Source organism: Leishmania braziliensis, chromosome 35 (genome assembly GCF_000002845.2).
Source record: "Leishmania braziliensis MHOM/BR/75/M2904 complete genome, chromosome 35".
NCBI classification, from domain to species: Eukaryota; Euglenozoa; class Kinetoplastea; order Trypanosomatida; family Trypanosomatidae; genus Leishmania; species Leishmania braziliensis.
The window spans coordinates 903,277-928,132 of record NC_009326.2 but is presented as its reverse complement, the minus strand read 5'-3'; the positions used below and the strand labels follow the sequence as shown (position 1 = coordinate 928,132).

The following is a 24,856-nucleotide window of genomic DNA, read 5'->3' as shown; positions in this document are numbered from 1 at the left end:
GGTGGCCCCATGGGGGGGGGTGGGGTGGCACTTTGGGACTTTTTACAGGGGGGGCGCCGCCCCCCCCCCCGCGGGGGTCTTTTTTGTTTATTTTCCCTGGGGGTTGCGGCCCGGCACTCCTTTTGGAATTAAACGCCAAAATTGGGGGGGGGGTTTTTTTTCCCCTCCTTTTTTCCGGGAAAATCGGGGGGGGGAATGAAGGGAAATTTTTTTAATAGGGGCCCCTGGGGGCCCCCCCCTCAAATTAGTGAACAACAAAAAGAGGGGGGGGGGGGGGCGTCTCCTCCGTGTGGGAGAAACTCAGGGTTTGGGCCATCAAATTTGTACAACGCGTGCGTGCGTTTGTGATTCTACTGAAACAAGGCAACCACACGTCAGCGTCCGCGTCTTGACCTTCAAGCTCGCAAAGAAGAAGCCAGAAAGGCAATAAAGAAGAAAGGGTGAGCAAGGGGAAAAAAGTGGATGGTTCCTTTGGCGATGATACGTTTTTTCTTGCTCAAGAGACCGGAAGGAGTGCGGAGGCAGGAGGAAGAAAAAATGGCTTGGTGACAAGGTCTTAGCCTGGGTCGCTCAAGACACACCAAACGAAGTGGAAGGCGGTACAGATGCTTGCAAAGCGAGAAGAAGAGAAAGCAGCGCACACACACACAAAAAAAAAAGAAAAGACCAAACTCTGCGGTGGTTTGCTTCCCGATGCGCGTATCGTTGTTGGGAGTATTGGGTTTCGATGGGCAGCAGTGCTCCTGTTTCCGTGCTTGCTTTTTTTTCGTGTCCGTGTCTTTCTCAGCCTCTACCTTCCCTTTCCCTTTTTGTTTCTCTCTGCGTGTCGTTGTGGCGGCAGCGGCTCTCTTCACCAGTGAAGCGGGGAGGGGGGAGGGGGGGCTTTCGTCTTCTCTGTTTTCCGACTGTGTTGTTTTGGCGGTGCAATACGAGCACTCACGGAGAGCAAAAGAGTACGAAGTAGAACAAAAAAAAAATAAGCCCCGAGAGACTGCGCAGGTGTGTTTTGTTTGGGAGGAGGTCGCTATACACCTGCGCTGAGTGAAGGAGGGGAAGCAGTGAGTGAAGGGCGAGAAGAAGAGAGTGTGTATGTGTGTATGCGTATTGCCATGTGAAACGCATACACCCTGCAAGGGAAAAGGGAAAAGGGGGGAATTGAGAGACGCACAAGGTCGAGGGGGGAATGAAAGGCCGATACCACATATCAGAAGAAAGCTGCGGAATGAAGAGCGCGCGAGCATCGAGGGAGGAGAAAAACGACAGGGAAAAGCTCTGCTACACAGACCTCGTCAGCTCTCGTTCCAATTATGGCGCATCGTGTACTTCTCTTTAATCTCCTCCGCTCGAGGTGCGTACAGCACAACGGTCCGAGAAGCTCCCCAGACAACCGAGGACACAAAACATAGAGACAGAGAGGCTAGCTTAGGTGCGCATGTACCGCAAAACACATAAGATGTTTTACGAAACAAGCGAGCCTCATCGCCTTCGGGCACCCGTCTTCGTGGCGCTACGCAGGACCTGGTGCGTCGTAGAGAAGCTGGAGCGCCCTCACGCACAACAATACAGTGCAAGGCTACTCTGATGCAGCGTCGGCAGTCAATTTGATTTTCGAACTGGTAAGCCAAGACGAAGATGATATCGAACATAAAAAAACACATCGTCGAAGGCTCTATAAGGGGAGAGGGAGGAGGGCAGACCTGTGCACCCGTGACCGCGTCTTGAGCATGACACGTTCTCAAGACAGCGTCACAAGCGCCCCAGGAAGGGAAAAAGAGGAAGCGAAGGCGGCACGTGAGGGGCGAAAGACCGAGAAAACGTGAGAGAAGCAGAACGGGAACTCTGACAACTAGCAGAACGCAGGAAGGCAAATCAAGCACTCACGCTAGACACACAAACGAAAAAAAATGATAACATAGCGCACTGCCCCCTCTCCACTCAATGCCCCTGCGCGCGTACACAGAAACGAGCACCGCGAGTGAGCAATGTATCCCCCAACGCGGCACGGCGGCATTGGGTCGCCATCACCCGCTCGAACGTGAGTGAGCTCTACCACCGCCCCCCCCCCGCCACTTCACCACCATCGCGAGACCACCACAGCGTCTCACAACCAGAAGTTCAGCAACAGTTCTGCAGACTGCAGCTCCAACTGTCTCGGTCATGCTGTCGATCGTGAGCATGTACCGGCGAGACCAGGATGGTGTCGGAGTCGTGTTGCCATCACCTGTCAACGTGGCTGTGTAATCTGCAGAAAGCGAAGGGAGGAGAGCGCACACCGAGGGCCGAACACACCACCACTCCATGAAGCAGACCGGAGGCGGCGCACGCGATGACGCCGTCGCCGTCACTGGTTTTCGCGGCAACCTCTCGAGCGCAAGAAAACGGCGTAGGGGTGTCGGTAGGGGGGGGGGGGTAGGAAGGTTGCGCCCTTGTTGGCTGGGTGAAAGGGGCGAAAGCTAATGCGACACGATCAGCCGCACATCATTCACGTCCTGTCAGGCAAGAAGAAGAGCCTGATGTGAGTGCCACCTGAGAAGCACCAGCGCGTACACATTCGCTCAGCAATATCGCAAAGGAGAAAAAGCTGGTCAACGAAGACGAGGATGACGTTACCCGACGCGAGCCCGCGAAAAAGGAGGACCAACGAAGCGCAGGAGCCGAACGTATTCGCGGGATGCGAATGCGCGTACCAAGGAAAAAGAGAGAGCATACAAAGACGAAACAAGGGCAAGCCTCGAAGAGAAGGGAGAAAGGAAACCAATTAACAAAGAGTGCACGCCCATCTCTAGCCAAGAGTCTCGGGGAAGGGCTAAGACAAAACAAAAGGGGAGCCGCAGTCGAAAATGCAGATTGTGCAGCGAAGAACAATCAAAAGGGACAAGCGTTGTCGCGGAGGGACGACACATGTTTGGTCTCTCATGTCTCCAGTCTCAAGGAGGAGTGGTTGAAAGAGTCCAGGAGTGGCACACGCGATGGGGAGGTCTGTGATATGAAGCGATTAAAAGTGCGTGCGAGAACAGCTTCTTGCGTTACACACATGAGAACCTGGAAGGAAGTATGGGCTACGCGATACGGTGGCGTGAGTTCGGTAAAGCCTAAAAAGAACGCCTGGTAAACAATATGGTACGGTGCATTAAGCGCCGCTTGCGGCTCGACGGGTGCATCTGTGTGTGAGTGCTGCGCCACTACCCTGGTCTGTTTTTTCTTTCCACTGCTTCTCAAGTGGAAGCAGTGGAGTCGCAACGAGGTACAGGTATGCGCAGCATGTTTTTCCTTGCCAATGAAGGGGTTGAAGAGAGACGAAGAATGCGCGAGCGTGTAGGGCAAGAAAGAGGATATAATCCGCCAAGTAGTCCTTTTCGAAAGGAAAGTTCCGCACGTTTTTCTCAGGTTATCTATCAAATATATCAGGCCTCGAGCTCACTTGATATGATGACACTCCATAAAGAGGGTAGGAGTGTCGATGTGGAGTAGCTGGCCGCAGAGCACACGTATGCAAACACGTCTGGGGTACAAGGGACTGCGCGTATCACCTCAAACGAGTCACGTCCCGCTTTCACGTCTTTTTCATTGTTCATCTTTGATTTGCTCGTTTCGTGTGCCGTCCATGGGATTTCGCTGCTCTCTTCTCATAGTAGAGAGTCAGAGGGACACAGAGAAAGAGAGAAAGAGAGAAAGACAGCAACCAGAAAAAAATCTCGGACAGGCGAAACGGTAGCAACACTACGAAGAGAGAAAGCGAGACTCGCGGCTCAAAGGTGCTACCGCATCTTCGACAGAAACAGAAATAACGAGTCGGGAACCCACAAGAAGGGAAGGAAGAAAGCCAAGCCAAAGTCGCGAGCAAGATGCACAGACGAAGACGACGACAAGATAACACTCAGTCGCTAGGCTGCGGGAAGGGTGTGTGGGCATCATCTTATCGCCGATCCAAAATTTGAAACAGGAATAGCCAAGAAGGAGAATAGCTTCGGGCAGGAAAGAGAAAGAGTAGCAGCACCAGAACAACAAGAAAAGCGCATACAACCCCCTTTCCCCAGAACGCCCTACCCTTATTCCCACTGTCTCATCCCCTATTCTCATTCGTGAGCTGTGCATACATGCATGCCTTCCCGCCACGCGCAACGACTTTGGCCTCGTGCGCGCTCTTCCTGGCATCCATACAAAGAGTGCAAGAGGCAGCGATCATGAGCGCGGCGAAAGAAGAAGGCGGCGGCAATACACCCAAAGAGGGAGGAGCTCAGCGGAACCAATGATGAATGTCGCTGCCACTGGTAAGGAGGGCCAGACCATCACCATCACTCCCAGCGAAACATAATCAATGGAGACGTTAACGTGAGAGAGCGAGAAAGGGGGAGGGAAACACACGCAAACTGTAGTACACTGCACTACCACCATAAGCATCACAGCAAAACAGTGACCGAAAAGCCGTTTGACCTGCGTGGGTGAAGCAAAAAAAAGGAGGAAAGCGTGAAAGAGGTATCATTCCCCTTCCCCTCATGCCACTACAGGGGCCACAAGGAAGAGAAAAGAATCGATTCCTGTGCCTTCATAGTGACCAGGTTGACTGGAGAAGTGTGAAGAACCAAAGCGAGAAGAGGGATAGAAGGAGTCCCCCGACCCGCCTTTTCGCGCCACCTTTATGTACTAAGGGACTCCAGCATTGGCCGCAGGGCGTCCCACTCCTGCTTCATTGACTCGGAGAAACTGAGCTCCAGCATGCCAAACTTCTTCAGCATATCCTTTGCATCGTATTGCTTGTTTTCGTGGAAGAGAGCGAACTCCTCACTAAAGGTCTTCTCGGCGCCAATGAGGTCCTCCTCAAGGTGGGCCCGCTGCTCATTCACAAAGTGCAGCTCGCTCTGCACCTGCACCTGGTTAGCCGACTGCGCACGCATCGCCGACGCCTGCAGCTCCTGGCTCTTCTTATGCAAGCTGCGCAGATACTGGCGGGCACTGAGCATGTGATTCAGAGTCTCGCGCACTGCGGCACACATACCCACATAAAAGCTCAGTGTGCTGACAAGCCGCGTCGACTCGCTATCAGCGTGTCTGCTGTAGACGTCTGCCACCTTACGACCGCAGTCACGCACCCCTTCAATGGCGCCGCGCAGCTCGGCATCCTCTTCGCCCTCCGCAAGCAACCCAAACGAGGAGGCAAAGTTGCTCACAGCGGAGGCGGTACGCCGGTGGCGGTCCACCAGCGCCTCAAGCAGGTTGCGCATGTTCTTGAGGTTAGACTCCAGCTCGCCAATGTATTCGCCTGTCGCCTTCCACGTCGCCTCATCCACCGGCTCTTGCGTCAAGGCCGACTGATACGCTGCGCCGGTTTGGCTAACACTGCCACCACTCCCAGCGGCACCACCGCTACCTTGAGCACCAGAGCCAGATGCACTACCTGACGGTACCCATGACCTGGCGATCTCCTCTAGCGACGACGACGCGATAAAACGAGGTGGCTTCACCGGGTCTCGAGTGCACTGGCGCCACTCGTTATCATTCGTGAACTTTTGCAGAAGGTCCGACTTGCCCAGAATGGGGTGGTAGGCGAGTCGCTGCAGGAAGCGCCGCAGGCTGATACGACGGTACTCGAGCAGATCGCCCTCCGAAGCGGTCGTCTCTTTCGCCGGCACCACCATGCGCGGCAACTTCCCCAGTTTATCCTGCATCGACTCCTTCTCGGGAATCGGTGGCACAATGCAGTACCAATACGTCGCACACAGCTGGCCGCGCAGCGTCTCAAAGTCGGTGTACCGCCGGTTGAACCGCGCATCGCTCATAAAGCCGGGCAAGCGCATTGTGATGGGGTAAATGTAGTACGGCATCTCCAGCGCGCCATGCCCCTTCACCTGAGATGGCACGTCCACCTTTACAGAAATGGAGTTGCTGGTGGCCATTTCGACGTGGCAGTGGTGGCCTCGCTACTGCGAAGAAGAGCAGCAGCAGCAAAAATGTGCCACCAAGATAACCCTGAAGGGGGAGGAGTGCGACCGTCGCGATAGGGGGCCGTGTGAGAGGTACTGCTAGTGAGCTACAAAATAAGACTTGCTTCTTTGCCTCAGTGCCTCAAAGTACCAAAGCGCGCCGTCTTCGTGACGGAGGGAGGGGGAGGGGGGGAGAGCGATCGTCCCACGAAGAAATTAGCGATGTCAGCCTGTATGTCGTCACTTGAATGCTGATGAGCCGAAGAACGCGGATGCGTGCCAGTGATGGTACGCCCACCCGAGCTGGGGTATAGAGGAACAACAATAAGGAAAAAGAGCGCTTAACGAGGATCGCAGCGATCGAGCGAGAAAGAACGGTGACAACAAGGACGAAGTAGCGACACGAGCACAGAGATGAAACTGAAGATGTGTGATCTGTCTAGAAGAAGCGCTCTGGGTGGAAAACAAGAAACAGATGAGCTCAACCAAAGAGAGAGAGAGAGGGGGGAGGATGAGGTTGGCAGACGGTAATAAGACGTCATTCACATAGAGATATCACGTAGAGTCGCCTCAGCGAGTAGGTTGGTCAAGCGACATGAAGGCTATCGACATGTAGGCAAAGAAAAAAATTATGAAGGGAGTGACCCCCTAATCAGTGCTTCGGCGGCAGTAGAGTGAAGCCTCTTCGAAATTGCCCTTTAGAGTCCACATGCAAACCTCTTGCGTTGCAGAGGAATGCCACACACACAAAAAAAAAAGCTATCTAGGCGCGCGTGCTGGTCGTAAAGTAGGGCAGAAGTGGAGGACAGTAAGAAACGAGACACCCCCTCCGAAATAGCTTGGCGCCACGTGTGTCAACGCACATATCTTTTTGGTTAATGTTGGAATCATCTCTACTGGCTCTTCATGTGGGGTTGCACCGCGAACACACACACACACACACACACACACACATCCCCATGCACCCACATCCGTTCGCCAGGACATTCACATGTGAAAGTGCTGGTTGACAACAGAAGTATACGCTGCTCTTTTCGAATAGGTTGGTCATCCTCTCACCACACGCTTCCATAACTGAGAGCGTAGACACACCCAAGCACAGCATTGCGCAAAGACAACCAACAGCACGGACTCAAAAGGCAACAGACCTGCATGAGGAGACAGAAAAAGAGACGCGTCCGCAGAGGCGGTCTTCCAAGAGCGCAAAGAAGTGCAGCAAGAACGAAAAAAAGGGGGAGAGAAGGAAGGAAAGGGAAAAAGGGAAGGAGGGGGGAGGGGAGCGAGATTGGATATAACGTCCTTAAAGCAAAAGCAAGCACAGGGAGGAGGGCAAAGAGCCACAAGATCCGTCCACATGCAGCACGAGTAAGCAAAGCGCAACAAACAAACACACGCACACGCCAGAAGGAGGCAGACCTGAACAATATCAAATAATAATTAGAATAAAAGCAACACCGTCCGCCATCAGTGCATATCATTACGATAATCTGCGTCATTACAAGTTGCCTGCTCGCCATTGTCTTTACTTTGCCGCCTGGCTCCCCTCCTCTCCAGAGCCACCACCTCCTTCCACTCCTCTGCAGATGTTTTGTTGCACGAGAAACTCAGCGTCAAAAGAAGGCGAAGTGATGTAAGGAAAAAAAGAGAGGAGAAGAGAGCGAGCAGCAAGAACGGCATACCAAGACGAAACAGCAGCAACACATCATAGCGGAAGCACTGTCGTCGATCTCTCCGTTCTGCCGTAGCACATGACTTCAGCTGCTCTACCGACCCTGCCGCCAGCATCATCGTGTGGTGTGAAACAGCCGTAGTCACGCGCTAGTGTAATAACGTCGACTGAGCCTTCGGAGGACAGTCTCTGCCTCAAACCTCACCCACCACCAGCCTTGCAGGTGGCCTCACAGCCGCTCCCATTGTACTGGTCGCCACCTGGCGCATCCCCCTCAGCGCGGCACAGGGTCCCCCCACCACACACACACACGTAGACAGTGAGGGCAAGGTGAGACACGCTCGAGTCACACTGGCACTCTGGCCATCGCATGGCCGGTGTCAATGTGTGCACTGTTGCAGGCCACTCCGACCGCCCCACGTCATAGGCACCTAGCACTGTCACCACCAGAAGTGGCCCGGCATTGGCAGAGGTAGGGAGGCTGCTTGGTTTAGCTACGCACAGAATGAGACACCCATGCGGAATACCACGCTAAGGTGACCATCCTCATCAGAGAGAGAAGAAAGACTCAGAAGAAGAAAAAAGCCGAGAACTTCATGAAGAACGAGATGGTGAAACACGAACTACAGCAGAGGTCACACTTGAAGAGAAGCAAGTAGGAAAATGACCGATATCATGCCGCTCACAGCAGGAGACGGAGAAGACCCATCGCACGCACCACCTTTGGAGAGGCAGACTACAGGGGCAAAACCGTGCGAAAGACTTCCTGAGCACCGGTTGCCTATTCCTACCCACCCCACCCCCTTCTCACCCTGAGCGCGACAAGAACGAGCACCAAAGAAAGACGCCTTCAGTCGTTTCCAGCTCTGGGACGTAAAAGCACGAAGTAAATCCAATACGTAAGTGGGGGACGCAACAAAGCAAGCACAAGATAGCAGAGAGGAAGAAGAAGAAGCATATGTGGGACTGCAAGAGGGAAAGCTTAGTCGCGCTGCGGGCTCGCCGTTTCAAGATGCAAGCGAGCATAATCAACCCCCCCCCCCCCGCTTACGATACAAAGCACGGCGAAAAGTCAACGCGAACGAAGCCGCCGTTAGAGGCAGGGAGGTGAAGCAAATGCTTCAGCAACAGGTCGCGCCACTGTTGACAAACAAGGACCTGCAGGTCCCACGCAGGAGTCAAGACTAAGCGACTGCAGCACACGCAGCAACAGGGAAAAAAACGATGGAATGGCGCTGAGAAAATAAACCGTGGCGCCATTACCAAAACTCGAATTAAGCACACTGAAGCATACTCTGACACGCTCGATAACGGAGGCGAAAGGTGAGAGAAAAGGACGGCGCTTGCATTCTACTCGACCTCTTCAATTGTCATCAGAGGCGGGGTCCATGTGTGCATGTCGGGGGTGGGGGGTCGTCGAGATGGGAGAGGCACATCAAACACCTGGCCTACGACCAACAGCAGCACAGGGAGAAACGATGCAGATATGCAGAGAAAAAACGAGTGAGAGTGAAATAAACTCATACAAAAAAAAAAGTGTCACATTATACAGTCTGGAGTGCGAGCTGGGTTTTTCCCATCCCCCCTCTCTCATGCACAAACTGGCAGGCCTGGTCGCCACAGCGCAGCCCACGTGCTTATGAGGGAACAAGCTTCGCAGCGGATGCAGCCGCGCGTCAGCGGGGCTCATTACCCTCATTTAAAGAATTCTCTCTAAAATAAAAATCCGCAGCGATGGCAGCATCGGTTACACGTAGGTCTGCGCAAACGCCACAGGTTACGACTCACCGGCACTCTACTCGTGCAGAAGTACTCGGTCAAGATACCGTCGCATGCCTGCCATCAACACGCCGATAGAACAGAATGTATGCCTCTTTCGTCATCGACAGCACGTCCGGAGCCGTCACCTCAGTGATGTGGTTGTCATTGCACAGATACCACTTGCCTGTCTTCGACTCCGTCTCTTCCGGAAGGGGCTCATCTTTTCCATTGACCTTTCTGTTGCCATTGCGTCTGTGGGTCTCACTAGCCCCTTTGCTATCGGTGCCGTTTTCTTTGCTGATGCTGTCAGAGGTGACAAATCCGCCAACACATCCCGTGGGCTGACGTTCTCGAGGGCTAAACAATCGCTCGCTGTTCATGCTTGCCAGCGGGAATTGAAACAAATCTGAGACTACCGTGGCAGCAGTGGCGGCGTTCTTGTCCGTTTCGGCAGCCTCGTCCTCCTCCTGCACGTACGCGTACGAGGTGTAATGCCCGAAGGAAGCACTGCCACGGTGACAACAGACGCTGTACAACTGATACTCGAGGTTTTCAATGGAGCAAAACGTGTAGGGGAACACCACCGCCGATTCATTCTTGACACCAGCGTTGTTGAAGCGCTTCAGATGTAGCACCAGGATTGGCGGCCACTGCTCCATTGAATACCAGATTGTTTTGTCACGTAACTTCTTGCAGCGGTCGCATGTCACCTGCATCGGGCCATTCAGGAGCTCGCCACGCTCGCTAAAAAACATCTCTCGCAGCATCTCGTCAACTGCAATGGAGCCTTCCGCCTGTGTTTTGCCGTCGCGCCTCCCACTGGTGCACTTCATAATTATTTTGCTGCCTAGGGTAGGAAGACGGTAAGTCAAGGGCAAGGAGATGACCAGCTGCGCCTCAAAGCGGTAAGAGACGAGATGGCACTTGGCACATTGTATGGTGCAGCCGGTGATGCCGCCGAAAAACCTGTATATGGTGGAGTTGTTCTCCTGCTGCAGTCGGCGCACCAATCGCGCATAGGCCTCCCACTTCGTCTCATCCTCCACCTCCCTGAATACTTCGCAGACGTCGGGCTTGCTGTGGCACACCTCCTTGTGGATCACCCCCAACAATGTAAGGAGGAACTCATGCGCATCCTTCTGTCCATTAGACGAAAACTCATCGTTGGAACTCGCACAAGATTCCTTCAGGTTGAGAAGCAGCTTCGATGCCGGGATGGGGGGCGCAGGGTGGGCGGTGTACAAATCAACTAGCGAAGAGGTCGCCGGGACGTTTCGCTCAGCACAGCTGCGCCGATGGGCCTTGCTCGATGCTCGCTTCGTCGGGGAGAGATGCTCCACCTCCCACTCGTGCACGATGCGTTCACGGTCATTGATCAACGCGCGCAGGAGGCCAGGCGTACACAGCAGGCACTGCACGATTGAGTTCAGATAGCACGTTGCACCAAAATTGCGCAGCGGAATCGGCGCGGAGTGCCGTTGGTTGACGGAGAGAGACAGCACTTCCTCCGTACTGGCAGGCCCATCGCAACTCTTTAGCGCCGACGACGACGATGCATCAGTCATCACTGAAGGCTTCAACTGTTGCAGTGACAGCGGGCGTGGCTTGGGGCGCGATGCGCAAGAAGAAGAGGCGGCGTCAGATGAAGTCTCGGCATTCTCCGCCTTATTCTTCGTGGCCCTGGTCGTCGTTGCCGTCTGTGACCCCGGGGAAGGGGAGGGGTCCGAAAGAGGGAGGAGTTGATGTGGTTGTGCTAACGTATTGGAAAGACTCGACGACGGCGTCACCAACAGCGATTTTGCTGTATCTCTACCACTCACCCCTTGCGCGCCCTGTGCCGCACTTACAGCGGGGGGTGCATCGGCGGCAAATCCTGTACGTGTGGTCTGGGAATGAGGAGATGGTCGAGGCGAGGCGATCATATTGGGTGAGTCAGTAGAGCTGCCCACCACTGTGGTCCTGGAGGTGGCGCTCGGCTGCTGTGAGAGGCCTGGAGAGGAAACCGGCAGTTCGGCGGAAGTGCTAGAGGAGTATTTGCCGTTAGGAGCGTTGCTAAGATGCGCAGCTGAAGGTGGCATCGCCGTGTTCTTTGTTGCAGTGTTCGATGGGTATGTGCGAAGGGAGCTACCACCGCCTCCGTCGCTGCCCCGTGTAGTGGCAATATTTTCGATTCCAGCACTGCCGGCTTGGCTACTGGATAACGCTACTGCAGCTGCGGAGCCGAGTCTGGTAGAGCCCTTCTCAGCCCCTAGCATGGACCTACGCAGAGACCGATGAACAGACGTGTTGAGCACACTGGGCCACTCGTTCGCCATAACTGACGGTGCGTCACGAGAACCAGTCGTCGAGGCCCCTATCAGTGCTCCCTTAGTCGATCCACTATCCGTGCGCCCAATAACATCGGCTTGTTGATTGCCTCTCCGCGCCACAGACGGCGAGTCGGTGCTGACGACACTCGACAGCTCGTGGCCCTTGATGCTTGCTGTTGGTGTTCTGTGCGATGAGAGAATGGTGGGCACGTCCACATCACGGGGAGAAGCCCTCGGAGAGTCGCAGCCGAAGCTGTACTGAGACTTTGCGCTGGGCGTGAGGCTACCGTCCGTCTTTCTTGCGGACACCCCTTTAACGCGGTGCGTCCTCAAAACCAAAGCACTGGGCTCCGCTGCAGTGCCACCTGTAGCACCGCTGCCATGTTTTCGCACGGACGCGTCCTGCGCAGACGAGGACACAATGGATGTCCTGGAGTGCAGGAGACTCGTTTGCTCCGTTACAACGACGCTCTGTTGCCGTGGACTATGTAATGCAGGGTTGCTGGGTGTGTTAGAGATGAGGCTCGTCTGCGGAGAATGGGACAACTTCTGAGATTGCGAGCGTAGCTTCCTGTCAGCGGCAGTGAAGCCGGAGGACGGCCGTCCTCTTGAGTCATGAGAAAAACGCTGTTGAGGATCGTACGACATGGTACCTCGTTGCCTGTTTGGTTGAATACTCATATATTTGTGTCTCTGGGGTTTGTGTTTTTCCTTTGCAGGGATCACCGTCAATCAACACCGCGAAGATTTCAGCAGATGAAGAGCCTCTCTTTTCACTTCTCCTCCTTCCCGTGCTTTTACACAACGAGCAAAGGCAAGACGGGTCACACACTAGCTAGAAGTACAGGGGAGATGGGGGAGGACAACACAGGTACGAGCTGGCCAACGAGGGGTCCAAAAGGGCGTCGACACAACTGTCCTCACACACTCTTCTGCCTCGTCCTGCTCCTCGCTACTGGAGGAGCGATCGCACGGCGATGCACCCACGCACACAGGCACGAAGTCAAAGAAGGACACACGAGGGGGGTAACCACCGTTTGAGCTCGTGCCCTTGGCACACCAAAAAAAAGAGGAAGAGAGAAGACGTCAATGCAGAGGAAGCAGTGTAAAACGGAGGAAGGAAAGTTTTTAAGCGAAAAATAAGAAGCAGCTGAAACGAACTTGATGGCAAAGCACACAAAATCACATATGTGCACACAAGTCCCTCTTTGCATTGAATGGAAAGAGAACCAAGGCGGGGAAGGAAGAGAAAGGAAATAGCATCAAGGCAAAAAAAAGGAAAATGTACGCAATGCGCATACGCAGACAGAAAAACGCAAGTTGTAAACAAGCCACGTTCTTTGCGTATCAGCCACGCTTTAGGGAACAATGCGTTCGCTTCGTCTCTTTGTCTCCGCTTCTTGGACGGACTTGTGCGATTGCTGCCGCTGCCGTAGGTATGCGGATGTCTTTGGGTTTACAGAGAACGCAAGAAGCAGTACCCTCGAATAATTCCGTACGCTTACGTGGGTCGTTACGGAGTGTTGAGCACGTGTTCTCCAAGAATGGGCAATGTCAATGATAAAGAGGAAAAGGAGAAAGCGGGAGGCGAAGCGGAAGAGAGTTACAGTGAGTGTGCACGAGGATGTGGGCATGTGAAAAATGAAATGGAGCGACAGCTGGGGAAAGAACGATTGACCACTCCACTGATCACCTGGGCAGCGATGCCTCTCTCACTGTTGCGGTCAAGAGAACGAAAACAAACCAGTGCTGAGGTGAGGTACCACTCCATGGAGTGAGCGGCACCTCTCTCCCGTTGCACTCGGTGCTTCGCGCTGGGTCCTGCGTCGTCGCGCAGCGAGGCGCTCAACAAGGTCTGAGCAGTACGATTGTGTGTGTGTGTGTGTGAAACCACACGCGCGCTACATCATTTTTTTTTTCGGGATAGCGTTGGGCCACATTCCTTCTCTTCCTTTTTTTTCGGTGTTGCGGCGAGCCTTCAGGAGTACCCGGTGGCGAACCGACGCAACCAAACAAAAAAGTGACTTTTTGCAGCCGACAGGGCCAACCAAACAAAACAGAGAAATGAAAAAAAAAAAAAGAAGAACTGTGCGAAGTACACACGACTGAGTCGTGCAGCACACACACACAGGGGGGGGAGCGGCTAAAGTGCGCCGGTCTACAACGACAACAAAACACCAGCCCACCCTCACCGCCGAACATACACAAGCGCCCACGTACTCATTTTGAACAGACGTGGCGGTGGTACGTGTGTCGCGTGCACGCCACAGAAAGAAAAAATGCAAAAGAGATTCCAACGAAAAAAAGAGGCGGCCGTTTTCACTGTACATCGTGTCGCCTTTTAGCGACAAAAAGAGGGGGGAATTCATATCGGATCGTCAAGACTTCGATGACCGTGCGGCATAACTGACGGGAACAACTCGCTGAGAGTGCGCGCACGCCTGCCCTCATACTTGCTTACTCAGGTTTTCCCTCTCTCCGGCCATTCTTGGTCCGCCGCCAGGGGAGGGGGTGAAAGTGGCGAGGTGGAGAGGAACGGCGGCGAGACGGCGGAACGGCCACACACGTACGCGATGTGAGAAGGAAAGAGAAGTGCAAAGGAGCTTCCATGGAAAAGCGGCGCAGAGGAAGCAAAGGCAAAGCAAAACAAAGACGACCGACTCACATACACACGTGTGGCATCGGGGGGACCCTTGTCATACATGAAAATGCGCCCATACATACGGCACACACGCACACGCACAACATTTGCTTACCACAGCCGCTAAACACTACACTCTCCTACCTGACGTGCGACCGACCAGTAGAGCAGCGTTTCTTCACTCCTTTTCGAGGCACTTTTCCGATTAACCGCTTTAGAGGAACTGCCGCCACCACGTGAGCAGCGTCACGCGGCCACTGGCATCGCCGACGGCTACTTCGGCAATGTTGTGAGGCAGCTCCGCATCACTCTTGCTTGGCGTCGGTGGCGGCAATACCGCGAGGCACGTTGGTGTGTGGGTCCACAAGTACTCGCCATCTGGGGTGTGGTATACGGACTCCGCTGCTCCGGTCTGCAGCGTCACTGCGGAGGCGTCGGGCAGGCGCCAACAGACGAGGCTATGACCCAGTGCAAACAAAATATGGCCTGCACGGTGAAACGCAAGAGAGCGCAGCGGTGCCGACGACATTCCTGGCGTAGGCATCAGACTTGTGTAGACGCACGTCGGCCTGCAGACAACCGCTGCATGTATCTGCTGCTGCTGCTGCCACGCGCAATACGCGGCGCTAATGCAGAAGAGGTTGACAGCACCGCCCGTCATGCCGACGGCGACCCATTGGCCATCAGGAGACGTGCGCATCAAGGAGACTTCATGTGCCGCTGCCGTCGTGCCTGGGTGGTTGCTCGAAGGTACGACGAGTAAGCACCGCACCACCACCAGGGCAGTCCCATCGCTTTGTTGCAGTGTGAGCAGCTGCACCTCTGGCTCGCTGTGTGGTGCCGCCAGGACACACATGTAGTGTGACCGCACAGTAGCTGATTCCCATAGCTCCATGAGCTTATACCCCAACGGGCCATTCGAGGCACACACCTGTGACCTGTTAAGTGAGCACCTCATTGTCATTTCGCACGCAATGGCGGCGGTGTCCGCGGTTGTTGGCTGGTGACCTTCTTCTGACGTGGGACTCGGCTCATCCCACGGACGCAGACGCCACTGTCGCAGCTCCGTTGCCGCAACCGTCGTGCAGACCTCGTCGTCCTCGGCGTCGACGAGCACATGGAGGTAGTGGCGGCGATGGCGCCACTCAGCAGAGTTGAGGTGCATCCTCTCCTCTGTCGCGGTAGCTTCTGCACCCACCAGATGCGTCTTCTCCTCCTTGGGCAATAATTCGCCGACGTTTTCCTGCAGCAGCTCCGACAAACCCATCGTCCACCGCAGCCGGCCAGACTCGCAGGCAAAGCAGCGCACGCGTGCGTCGGTTGTCACAACCCAGAGATAGCGCCCCCTAGCCGAGAAGGTGAGGGATGCGATGGGGGCATCGAACCACTTGCTACCGCGGAACTGCGAGACGAGGGTGCCCTGCAGGCCGTCGTGCACCCACACTGTGCGATCCTCCGACACGGAAGCGACGTAAGCGCTGGTGCGGCACACCGTGAGAGACTCCACCGCTGCCGTCGGCTGCCGGGCGTACCACGCCGCCGTTCCGCTCTCCGGGTTTACCCAAGCCAGCGAGCGATCGCTGCTAGCCGTCACCACGAAGCGACGATTTGGCAGAAAGGCGGCACACCTAATTGGGCCCAAGTGAGTCGACGGCTTCCCCGCTGCTGTGGCTACCGCAGACGTCACGGGGGTCAAAATAATGCGTGACAGGGATCCCCTGTCCGGTCCATATCCGCCGTTCTCCTGCTGTTGACGGTAGAGGTAACCGACGGCATCGCGTTGCACAGCGTTCAAGAGGTTCGCCGGGATCTGCAAAGCGACTTGCACAAGAAGAGTCGGGTGCAAGGACAGAAGCAGACCGTACTGGTGGGCAAAGCAGACGTAGTCGCGCATGCGATTCAGCACTGCCGGAAGGGCGTAGCGACTCGACCCGGCCGAGTCGGACGTACTCCTCGTTTGTACATCGCCTGCCGCCATCGCGCCGATCCCCGTCCTGACGCTTTCAATGGCGGACTGCTGTTGCTGCTGCTGCCACGAGGGCTCCTCGATATCCTTGCCGAAGAGGTGGCGCTCGTAGCGCTCGTTAAATGCTGCCGTAAGGTCGCGCAAGTATGCGTAGCCCAGCCCGGACACGTACACCTGCTCCAAGAACGGTATAGACAAGATCGTCACATCCATCTTCGACCAAAAGCCGCCGCTCCGTGTCATATGGTAAATCACCTCCTTCATGGCGCGCCGCTGCAGCGCCTGCGTGTCAGGGCAAGTAAACGCCTCAGCAGCAGCCGCATCGTCCACGCGACGCACCTTAGTGGGCCCTGTGGTCGCTGCCGCGCCAGGTCGCAGCCATCGGTATACAATAGAGAGATAGTACTGTGCCAGTTGCCCATGCCAGACGCTTTGATCATTCTCGACCTGCAGCTCGTCTGCCACTAGCCTGAGGGACCCGCGTTTCACCACCTCGAGGAATGACGGGGCGGTCAGGCGTGCGGCACCAAGGAGGACGTTGCCGCTCCTAACACCCATCACCTCCGCTGCCTCAGTGGGTGCCTCCGGCTCGAGGGCAGGCCGCAGCAACCGCAGCAGCTCCTGCAGTCGACACGTGGATAAGCTGGGCAGCAGGTCACACAGCTCCGGCAACAACAGACCCCACCGAGACGCCATCAGCAACCCCAGAACATGGCGGGTGACTGGGAGGCCAAAGGCGTGAATAAGGCGACCGTACACGTCCTGCGCGGCCTCCTGGAGAGTGTCCGGGAACGCCTGAATCGCTTGCCTCTGCGTCAGAAAACCAGGCGCCTCATGCACGCTGCGTGTGGCGTCGAGCAGGTAGTTCATGTACTCCGCATTCGGGGCATCGCGCTTGCTGCGAGCGCATTCGAAATCGTCCTCGGAGAAGACGAGGCCGACGCGCGCGAGGGAAGCTGGGGACAGATACTGCTCCACCTCGTTTGCCGACACCGCCCCAAAGCTGAGCATTTCCACACTATCGCGACCAAGGTGGGAAAGAGTCCTAAAGGCAGGGCTGCTCGACACACAGCTGGCGATGAGGCGGACATGGCGAGCAAGTGCACGAGGCAGCAGCGCATTCATTGGCGTCGTATGTAACTTGGGCTGAGTCTTGGAGATGAGCGTCGCAGCTGACGGGGCGGCCGAACACGGTGCCGGAGTGGTGATCATCTCTGTCGACCAGTTGGTGGGCTCGGCGCCGCCTCCAGCAGTACCATTGCCGCCACTCCCTGGAGGGTGCACAAGGGCACCACATGGTTGGACCGGCATCTCAAACCCCTCCAAGCCGTCCAGCAGAACAACAAAGGCGTGTGTCGAGGCCGTGCTGCCAGCGTCTACTGCCCCGTCGGCCCCCAAAGTGTACTGGGCGACGTAGTCTGGTAGCCCTGCCTCACGCATGACCGTGACAGCACTCGCCGTCGCAGCGCTGGTATGCACCAGCTTGCTAGTGTTTGTGCTAGACACAGAGCCAGAGATGAGCTGCAGGAAGAACGCGCTCAAGCGCTCCATGTCTACCTCGGCATTCACGTAGCGTAGCACCGCGGCATTTTTCGTCAGTTGAGACACGACGTGAGTCATAACGCTACGAAGCTCTGTCGGCTCTTCGTGCAATAATGATGAGCGTGTCGTGTACGCGGCCAATGTGTAAGCGTGCTGAAGGGTCTGCAGGCGGGTCGCGCCGCGTGCCATGAGATTGCTGAGGGCAGCGGCGTCCGTTCCGTGCAAAAGCAACATGTTGCGGCTAGGCGGGTTGGCAGCGTACAGGACCATGCGGTTTATGAGGTTCTTCTTCGCCGCCCCGCCGCTGGTAGCGGCCAGTGACTGTAAATAGGTCACGTCCCACGCCCGCTGCGTTCCAATGCTCCGCAGCAGCAGGCTCAGCGACTTTGACCCTACGGCGAACTCGGCCGCTTCCGCGCCTCCACGCTTCCGCGCCTCCGCGGCGACACAGGCCTCCACAACAGTGCGAAGTCGAGTATACACAGCCATCTGGAATCCCTCGAGCTGCTTCAGTCGCACGCCACCCTGCAGGTCTATACCGTCAAAGGTAGCGGTGTACTGCGGCACGACAAGCTCCGCCACCGGCGCTGTGGCCACAACATGCTCACGCCAAGCCACATGCCGCCTCCAATGGTACTCTTCCGTTGCATAGTCCCACTCGAGCGAGGTGGGGATAGCTGCGGACGAAGATACAACCGCCGTCTTCTCTGCTGTGGCAGTACTCGGAGACGGGCCCTCGCCACCGATGACAATCGCGCGTACGACGCTTCGGTGGCGATCTGGATGCGCAATGCTTGGGTCGGCGGTAAGCAGCGGTGCCAGTGCCGCAGGCATCTGAAGCGTCCGCGTGTCGCGTCGCGTTGCTACGAGGAGCCAGCGTGTGCAGCGTAGCGCGGCTTCGTGTGCCTCGTACAGAACCGGCTGAAGCGGTGTGGCGGCTTCTTTGGGCTCATCGTCGTCATTGCTCTCCAGACGATGAGCGGCGGACTGCGTGACCCCCTGCAGCCTCAGCATCGCACTGGCAGAGAGTTGCACGTAGTCACCAGGGCGGTCGCCTACGAGCTCTATCGTAGCAAATCGCCCGCGCTCAACGACGGAGGTAACGTTGCAGGCTGGGCAAAAGTACAATGCTCGGTTGTACGACTCGGATGTGCGGTGGGGCCGCAGTCGCACCGCACCATCACTTGTCTCGTCATCGCCTTTGACTACCCCTGCACCGCCGCTGACGACGACAGGGCGAAGAATAACCCGGTACGAGGAGAACTCCTGGTTAAGTCGCGGAAACACCACGTCGCACAACAGACGCACCTCAGTGTCAAACAGTAGCGGGGGTGCCAGAATAGGCACATCGAGAACACGCCAGCCTGTTTGCGGGGATACTGGAGGGAATAGATAGCCCTCCTCCAGCGCCGCCTCGACCCTTGCTCGAAGAGTCTGCAGTATCTGTGCCTCGTCAGCCGTCGCCGCAGCAGTACGCGATGGCGACGCGGAAGGTGGGGCAACTACAGCTGCAGTCGACTGCGAGGCGACAACGCGAACCGAGATGGTGTCGTGGCGCGATGCATTGTACTCAAGAGCACGTGTCAACTTATGCAGCACGGCTGCAGGTACATGGGTGCCGTTCAACTTCACAACACGAAGGGACGGCGTCTGTTGTGCCAGGCTTAAAAGAGCAAGCCCGCCGGCCAAAGAAACGTCCGTGTTGTCGGACAAGTCCAACATGGACAGCTTCGGGTGACCTCGCATAGCGCGACAGAGAAAAACGACTGCGTCATTCGTGATGCCGTTGCGCGGCGCGCGTACCTCGGTTACCTTTGGGTTGTGTGGAAGCACGACCGCAATCGCCTGCAACCCAGCAGCGCCAACGTAGTTGCGTGAGAGGTCAACGACGGAGCCATTCTGCAGCACTGGGAGTTGCTCCACGACAGTCTTGTTGGCCTTGTGACTGAGTGCACGGCAGCATGATTCAAACTCGCCTGCCGTTGAGGAATCAGCGACAGAGATCAAAGGTGATCCACGTACTGAGGCGGCATTGGCCGCAGCAGTGTGTGATGAAGCTGCTGCGAGGAAGTCTTGCATTTCTTTTGCTGCTTGCGCTACCACACAGTGCTCTCTACGTGCAAATGCAGTCCACCAGCAGGCCCTGCCTGAGAAAGGGAAAAGAAGAGCGCAAATGCACAAGCAGATCAGGCCGGAACATAGCAGTCCACACGCTGCCAGTTATAAAGAGGTGTGGCGTATTGTGTTCAGCTCGCCACTTGTATCGACTCACCACTTCTGGGGACTTCGCTTTTCAATTTGATATTACCGCGGCTCGTCTCCCAACGAAGTGCCTCTGCGAAATTGCACCAATAAAACAACGCTGCTGTGAGAGGAGAACGAGAGAGCGACAGGCTGTTCGATGATGCCAGCGAGATCCGAAGCTGTGGGTAAAAGGAAACGGAGCGACCGTTCAAGGGGGAGACAAAGCGTGAGTGGGCCCACGCGTATGTGTGTGGGTGGGTCAAATATCACCCAAATCAAACGTGTCACGGCGGGTTGGTGCTCAGGAGACAGGCGAAAAGGAGTGAAGAAGAAGACATGGAGGAGAAGAGCTGTGGGATAGCGAATCCAGCCAACGCCATTGCGCAGAAGAGAAGCACGGAGCAAAGAGGCAAACTCAGACACTGCCTTCGGCGGAAGCGATACCGCTGCGGCATCATGAAGGCGTGCACTCATCACGTGGCTACACGAAACAGGGTCGGTGTCGTCGTCGCTCTCTATCACTGCCTCAGTCGCACTTGAACGGAAAAGAAGAAGAGAGCGGGCGGAAAAAATGGGGCCCTCGTGCTCCTGTTCGATCAGTTCGCACTGCTGCTCGTCGACGTTCGCACTTCTCTTCGCTGTATACGTACACGCCTAATAGCGTATGATAGCGACTTCAGTCGTTGTTCTCTTTGCTTTATCCAGAGTGTGTGTTAGACAAGGAAACCACACGCCGCCACGCACACCCATTCAAGAAAAAAAGAAGAGAGAGGGAGACACCAACACAGCCGCATAGACATGCGCTAACACAGGCACTACAATGCAGACGTGCACACCACCCGCACATCGCTCTCCTCTCACAACGGTGCAGCGTACAAACAAGATTGGCATTGGGGAGAGGAGCAGAGTAAAAACCATCTCAGGACCCTGCACGTCTCAGTGCCTTGCCCTAGCGAGCCTCACAGCACCTGTTCAAGCACAGGACGCCAGATGCTCAGCTGCAGAGAGGATCATCTTTCTGCAACACAGCAGAATCAGCGAGACAGTTAGCTGCAACGAGATGCAGCGCGCTGTTTTTATTCACTTTGGGAGAGTAGGAAACGCTGCTTTTTTACTCTCGTGTCTCGGCAGCCAGCTCATGCATGGACTCAGCAGTGCCATCTTCTCCATCCAGTATGACTGGCTCCTCTTCCTCATCCGCGCCCCTCACGAAGGGCTCCATTTCGTCCTCCTCTTCCTCCGGCTCATCGTCTGACAAGGTCTCCGCGAAGATGCCGTTCGTCGGCTCACGGTTCTTCATGATCAAGCGCGCGACCCACGACTGTCCTGGCGCAATCAGGCCAATGAAGTTGTGGAAGTGTGGGGTTGCAAAGTCGAGGAGGTTATCGCGGTCCGGAATGCCCATTGCTGCGCTGCACTCCACGCAACCCGTCGCGTACCACTGGGCTTCTGACAAGATGCGACGGCACCGACGGCAGGCATAGTAGCGCCCATCCGTCAGTGGCAGCTGCGGCGGGGCTTCCACCAGCTCCTCCGTGGGCGCTGCATGAAGGCCTCGCGATGTCCGCATCACTTTCCTACTAGAACTAAACACCACGCCGTCGCTGGCGCCCCCCCCCCCACACTGTGTGGTGATGGTGATGGGAGATCTGCTGCGCTACCTGTGCCTTCACAAGAACACCGCGGAAGCACCAGCAGGAGCAATGGTAGTAGTTCGCCGTAAGAGTCACTGATGGTGAGTTCGGAGTAGTCTCGGTAAGTGGGTTGCTCTGGAGTCCACAGGGGGGGGGACGTCTTCAAGGGAAAGTCTGCCGATGCGTGTATACTTACCCAATAGTGAGTCGTGGTGCACTTACGTGCGGGTGTGCTTTTCTGGCTGTGGGGCTGTAGGTGGGAAGGTTGACGTGCAATGCAATACAGTGGTCAGCGCGCGTGCGCAGATGCCAGGAAACAAAGAAAGAGGACAGCAGAGGGAAAGGAAGAACAGAAGATGAGTGGAGCAGCGAAGAGAGAGAATCGCTTCACTTGTTTGACTGCAAAGGATAAAAGAGAGGGGAGAGAGGCACCTATTCGGGGGGGGGCACAGAGAATGCGGTAGTCCGCCTGTAAACCGATTGATGCACCCCGCCCCCCAAAGTTTGTAGAGCACGAAAAAGCTCGAAAAGGCTGACATTGTCAAGCCCAGGATTCTTTTCCTTGCTGCATTGTTCCATCGTACGTTCAGCTGTACCAGCCACGCGGCGGGCTCGTCCTGGTGTGTGAGCAACAACAAACAAACAGAGGAAGAGAAGAAAGGAAACAAGCAACGGGGGCGGGGAGAAAGTGGAAAAGCGAGTAGTCATAGAGCGGGGGAAGCGGGAGAGATGAGGACGGTTGACATGGGAGAAGTCGGAGGGAGAAACGTCGCAAATAGCGAGTAAGCGAGGGAAGCGGAAGAGGGCACACAGGGGAAGAGGGGGGGAGGGAGAGGGGGGGGGACTAAGAGAAGAAAAATGGGCGACACAGGCAAAACAAACAGCGAAGAGCGAAAGGAGGAAACCGCACAATTAGGAGGAGGGGGAGCGGGGAGAAGAGGCGTTACGCATACCGAGGAAATCAGTTGGAAGGCAAAACATCAATAGCCACCACATTGAAGAAATCACATCATTGAAAACACACACACACACACACATACAAAGAAAGAGAAACACGATACAGAAACTGACAAGGGGAAACAAAGTATAACGTCAGTTCCACGCCCGGCATCAAAGACTCCTTAGCACAGCAGCGGTGGCATACACAGAGGCAGGGAAGGACGTAGAGGTGCACACCTAGGATGCCATCACGCTTCTACCCTCAAATGGGCCCACCCATCGTTCTCAGCTTCAATGAAGCACGAACAAACAGCCAAACACAGGGAAATAAAATGGTGTAGTGAAGAACGGAACGCGCTGCCTCTGTCTTTTTTTTTCCTCACATCTATACCGAAAGCGCTTCCCTGATGATGGGGGACACCTCAGCGTGGTATATCAGGGTCCTGCAGGCACACTGTAAGGAAGACACTCCGTCCCTATCCCTGCCAATGCAGAGGCAGTTCTGGTGGCGACAGAGGTAAGCACCTACAATGTGGTGAGGTCAAAGCGATGTATCACTGCTGATGTTGGCGGTCAGGCGTTCGATAGCGCTCCATCGAAGCGACCTGAGACAGCGAACACGCCTGTGTCATCCATAAAATCTGTCAGGCAGGACAGCGTCCAAAGAACAACAAATAAAGGAAAAAGTATGTCGGTGAGGAAGCTGCTCCTACTGTACATCAGTAGACATACTATCCACTTTGCTAGCGCGCACATGCGTAAGATGAAAAAAGAAACACGAGCATTCGTCTGAAAACAACTCCTCAAGATTATCCCCAATGCCGTACTACACACACAACGAAAGAAAAAGGGTAGGAGTCACAACCACACACAAATGTTCTCTTTGTTGGCCCTCAACACCTCCTTTCCACCACGAACAAGTCGTCCAACGCAAACCAATGCAGCGACACCTCGCCTACCTCTGTCGCATCACAGCTGCACCCGGGTCGTCTCGCACGAGCCTTCCGACCGACGAATCGATCCATGCGTCTAACCGGCTCTTCTCATCCCTCCGTGTCCCCTTTTTTCAGATATGCGCGGCACGATCGGCGCCAGAGAGATCTGAGTGAGCGGCATGTCTTGATCCGAGAGGGCCGGGTTCAGGGTGCTGCTCGACAGCCAAGGGCGGTGGTGTCTGCCGCACGGGTAACAGCGGATGCTAGGCTAGCGTCTGACACTCTGACGGAGTCTGTAAACCATTCAGTGGGCGAGAGCGCCTCTGCCAATTTTGCAAGCCTGTCAGCTTTGCCGTGGTTGCTCCAATGCGCAGTAGCCTGAGACGAATGGAAATGAGAGGCGCACGCGATGGCTGGTAGCACCAGTCATTGGCACCCAACAACGTCGCAATGTGCCATCCTCCACCGCTGTAGAATCCATGATGAGCGCGATAACGAGGGAGAGCGAGTCTGTGACAACAAGAGCGACACGTGCTTTTCTGTGCTATAAATGGCCTCATTGTCTTAGTAGCAAGTCAGGCACCAGCCCCATCATCTCACACTCAGTGCGGAGAGCAGCAAATAGGAGGGTGGCCGCAGCCATTGGTCGCTACACTTATGAGGGTATGATGATTATTTAGCACCCCGGCTGCCCTTGGCGTGATGTCTCTCCGTGCCACACCATCTTGCCACAACGAGTAAGGAAACTTCACAAAATGGGAGAGTCTCTGCCGACGTGCCGCTGACTTTTCTTCGTCCGAAGAGTCCGCTCGCAGTTCGCCAGCAAGTGGCACGTTGAAGTTCAGGCGACCACTGGGCATGAGAGGTGTGCGCGCGTGAAGAGCGCCGAGGGTGCCGCTGCCTGTACATTCGGGTGAGAGCTGCCGATGCGTCGTAGCGACACCGTGATCCCGTGTGCACTCATCCGGCACCTAATGCGCAACGCCACCTCCTCGCGTGATTGCGGAGGGACGCAGGCGGGTGCAGCGCAGCAGCACCACGGTATCGACGAGTGGTGGATCGGCCTCTTTGAGGCCTCCGTCATTTGCGTATGTTGCGGTACCCGCAGTGACTGCGGCTTCTCTGGCGTAAAAATGCTCAAGGGCCTTACCGCTGGTTTTGCTATCACTGCCTCAACATGTGGTGGGATTGTAAAGTATCCTAGTTTCACTCAGCGCTATGTAGAAACGACGGAGACGATCCTTTAACGGACCCCATCCTTGTGAGCAGATCGCCCTCAGATCGGCCAGTCACGC

At 55.7% G+C, this 24,856-nt stretch overlaps 4 protein-coding genes across 4 annotated transcripts; all 4 read right to left on the bottom strand.

The window, feature by feature from the left end:
* Positions 1 to 4,637: 4,637 nt before the first annotated feature.
* On the bottom strand, positions 4,638 to 5,894 carry LBRM_34_2370 (putative phosphoinositide-binding protein; the record flags this gene model as incomplete). The annotated part of the gene is made up of 1 exon (XM_001568296.2): positions 4,638 to 5,894. The coding sequence occupies one exon, from the start codon at positions 5,892 to 5,894 to the stop codon at positions 4,638 to 4,640; it is 1,257 nt and encodes a 418-aa protein (XP_001568346.2).
* Positions 5,895 to 9,407: 3,513 nt separating this feature from the next.
* On the bottom strand, positions 9,408 to 12,308 carry LBRM_34_2360 (putative ubiquitin hydrolase; the record flags this gene model as incomplete). The annotated part of the gene is made up of 1 exon (XM_001568295.2): positions 9,408 to 12,308. The coding sequence occupies one exon, from the start codon at positions 12,306 to 12,308 to the stop codon at positions 9,408 to 9,410; it is 2,901 nt and encodes a 966-aa protein (XP_001568345.2).
* A 2,207-nt stretch (positions 12,309 to 14,515) lies between these two features.
* On the bottom strand, positions 14,516 to 19,888 carry LBRM_34_2350 (conserved hypothetical protein; the record flags this gene model as incomplete). The annotated part of the gene is made up of 1 exon (XM_001568294.1): positions 14,516 to 19,888. One exon carries the CDS (start codon positions 19,886 to 19,888, stop codon positions 14,516 to 14,518), a length of 5,373 nt encoding a protein of 1,790 aa, XP_001568344.1.
* A 1,276-nt stretch (positions 19,889 to 21,164) lies between these two features.
* Positions 21,165 to 21,623, bottom strand: LBRM_34_2340 (conserved hypothetical protein; the record flags this gene model as incomplete). Its single annotated transcript, XM_001568293.1, has 1 exon — positions 21,165 to 21,623. The coding sequence occupies one exon, from the start codon at positions 21,621 to 21,623 to the stop codon at positions 21,165 to 21,167; it is 459 nt and encodes a 152-aa protein (XP_001568343.1).
* Positions 21,624 to 24,856: the final 3,233 nt, after the last annotated feature.